At 36.3% G+C, this 2,591-nt stretch overlaps 1 protein-coding gene across 1 annotated transcript in view; it reads right to left on the bottom strand.

Moving 5' to 3' along the window:
• LOC119584944 (E3 ubiquitin-protein transferase MAEA-like) overlaps window positions 1-2,591 on the bottom strand; it is a gene marked incomplete in the record, with an annotated part of 16,844 nt that overhangs the window by 4,804 nt on the left and 9,449 nt on the right. The window contains 4 exon segments of the mRNA XM_037933542.1: window positions 413-636; window positions 1,035-1,214; window positions 1,545-1,730; window positions 1,845-1,901. Of these exon segments, the coding sequence (XP_037789470.1) occupies window positions 413-636; window positions 1,035-1,214; window positions 1,545-1,730; window positions 1,845-1,883 (629 nt within the window).

Below are 2,591 nucleotides of genomic sequence, written 5' to 3'. Positions count from 1 at the left end.
AGTCCAGCTGGCCTGACAACTGACCTAAATGGCACCTAAATATTTGTGGAGACACCTGTAAAAAATGAAATATAAAACAAAACCACAATGGACAGTGCATGTACCCAGAATTATCAAATTAAGAAGAATGAACAAGCTTGCTGAACTGGGAATACACTACCAATATATGCCCATGAAGATATATCTGTCTGGTATTTCTACTGGATCTTTCTGTCTGTACAAGATTATGACTGAAATATCAGGCTTTGTATCCTAATGTCCAAATGTATACAATCAAGAGTTACTGATAAAATATGCAGTTCATACCTGTAACTACGAACGTAATTAATCATACATATTCACATCATTTCACACCAACAGATACAACAGGACCTTTAATTTCTCCACAACCCATATTCAACGCCTAACTTACCGAATTGCTTCCATCCGACGGTCACTCTTGATCAACTCGATAAACTCTTGCATTCGGACGTTAAATTCTAGAGAAGAATTCAATTTCCGCAATTTACTCTTATTATCGTGGCACCAGGCAAGGCACTTGGTTGTGTCACGGCAAGCTAGGGACTGCTCCACTTCTCGGGCTACTAGGAACACATCCAGGTTGGTCAGCCCTTCAATCCCTCGTGTGCTGGCCAACTGCAGAGGGAAACCGTGTTGAAATCTGTTTTTGGTCACGTTACATATTTGAGGATCATTTAGCTAGCATGAAAAAAAGTTCTGAAAATAATTCCACTTCTTGTACTTTACTCCAGAAATAATTCCTATAGCAATTGGAAAAAAAATGATAAGTCCTACTAAACTTACTGTTTTCCAGAAAATTTTCCACAGAACTGCTCTAACACAACTGTCTTTGAAACACAAAAACACTAATTTCTTTTATCTTTTATCCAATTTACTCTTCTGCCAGAGGAAGTCATCTACAACCACAAAATATACCTTTTGCCAAATTACAACTTGAAATAACCATGAAATCATAAAAACAGAATACCTAATTCACAACTATCCAACACCTCAAAAAATTAAACTTCATCTACCTTAGTTGCGGTGGAGTAGCAACCTGCTCTAAGCAAATACTCTACTAAAAGTCGATCCAATCTGGTACGCTTCCACTCAGCCACAACAGAAGGACTGAGAGAGTCGTGTTCCTTCACATGATCAACACGTCGCTTGACAACACGTCCACACTCGATCTCCTCCTGCGTTGCCTCTTCTGCCTTTGGAGAATAATAATGGGGTTGGTATACAAGAGTTTCACTGTCACTAGCAAAGGGAGGAAAGCTGCAATTTAAATTAATGAGGTACTTGCAAGCGTAATAAACCATTTAAATATTTTTGCAATTTTGACATCCTTTCAAAATAATTCTAACATTCACAATGATCAACATATGTAAAAAAAGAGAGATTTCCAATAAAAACAAATAAAGAGAGATTTCCAATAAAAACAAATAAAGAAGAAAACAAAATCCCAAAAATACAGTATGACAGTATGCACCTTCAGAACAACAGTTTTGATAGCCCATGTTATATTTTCCTTAGAGCCTCACCTTTCGTTTAAAGGAAGACAACTTTTCCACTACACCCCCTAGTAGAGACGAGATATGCGAGGCACTACGGTTATCTGTGAAGAGGACCCTCTCAAGCTCTGAGACTGCGGTTGTCACATGGCACACTTCCCTATCCAGGGTCTTCTGCGCCAAGCGAAACTTCTTGTTCAGGACATCATATGGTACCTGTAGATTCACACACAAAATGGATTTACCAGAAACAAAACACTAATATACTTGGACTATAATTAGGATGTTTTAATTAGATTTGCTAAAGCCAAATTAGGGCAACAATCTTACCTTGAGAGTAGGGTGCTCTATAGAGGTAACATCAGCCATGCTGAATCTATGGCAGATCTGCAATCACATAAACATTATTGAACATGATACTTCTCCTTCCATTACTGAAAACAAAATTCTGCTCAACAACAAAATATATGTAGAGTTTTCTCCAGTTCAAAGTTCACCATTTCATGTAGTCAATGCGTGAATTTCACATTTACACTTGTGTCCAAAACACTTGTCTCCTATACATATTGGCAAGTACTTATTTGCAATAGTTGTCTATCCTTTGAGAACAATGAGTGGCGAACCTGAAAATGGAGAGAACTGTGACACTAAAAAAAACAAAAAAACTCAATATATACATATCATAAAACAACAAAATTGAGTATTATAAATTTGCAGTTCTGATTTCAGTCTGAGTTTCTTTTTAGTTAAATATCTTTCTTGGTGCACATTTTGGCATGAACTAACTAGCTGCTCTTGCTACAACTGTTCTGTGGACCAACTGTACTTATTGCCTTTACTTATTGGAATTCAACATTTTCCATGTAAAATATAGTTTTAAAATGGTCATTTTCACATCAATGAGGGAAACACAACAACATTGTAATCAAAAGACTGTAATTAATCAAAGTAATAATAAAATAACAATAGTATTAAAGGGCAATTGAATTGAACTGAAAAAATCAAACACATTCTTAAAACTGCCCACTGCTTTCATCTTATTAACACACCCACTACATAATCTTTATTACCCTCACA

This window comes from Penaeus monodon, chromosome 19, assembly GCF_015228065.2.
Source record: "Penaeus monodon isolate SGIC_2016 chromosome 19, NSTDA_Pmon_1, whole genome shotgun sequence".
In the NCBI taxonomy this organism is placed as follows: Eukaryota; Metazoa; Arthropoda; class Malacostraca; order Decapoda; family Penaeidae; genus Penaeus; species Penaeus monodon.
This window is presented reverse-complemented; position numbering and strand designations above follow the sequence as displayed.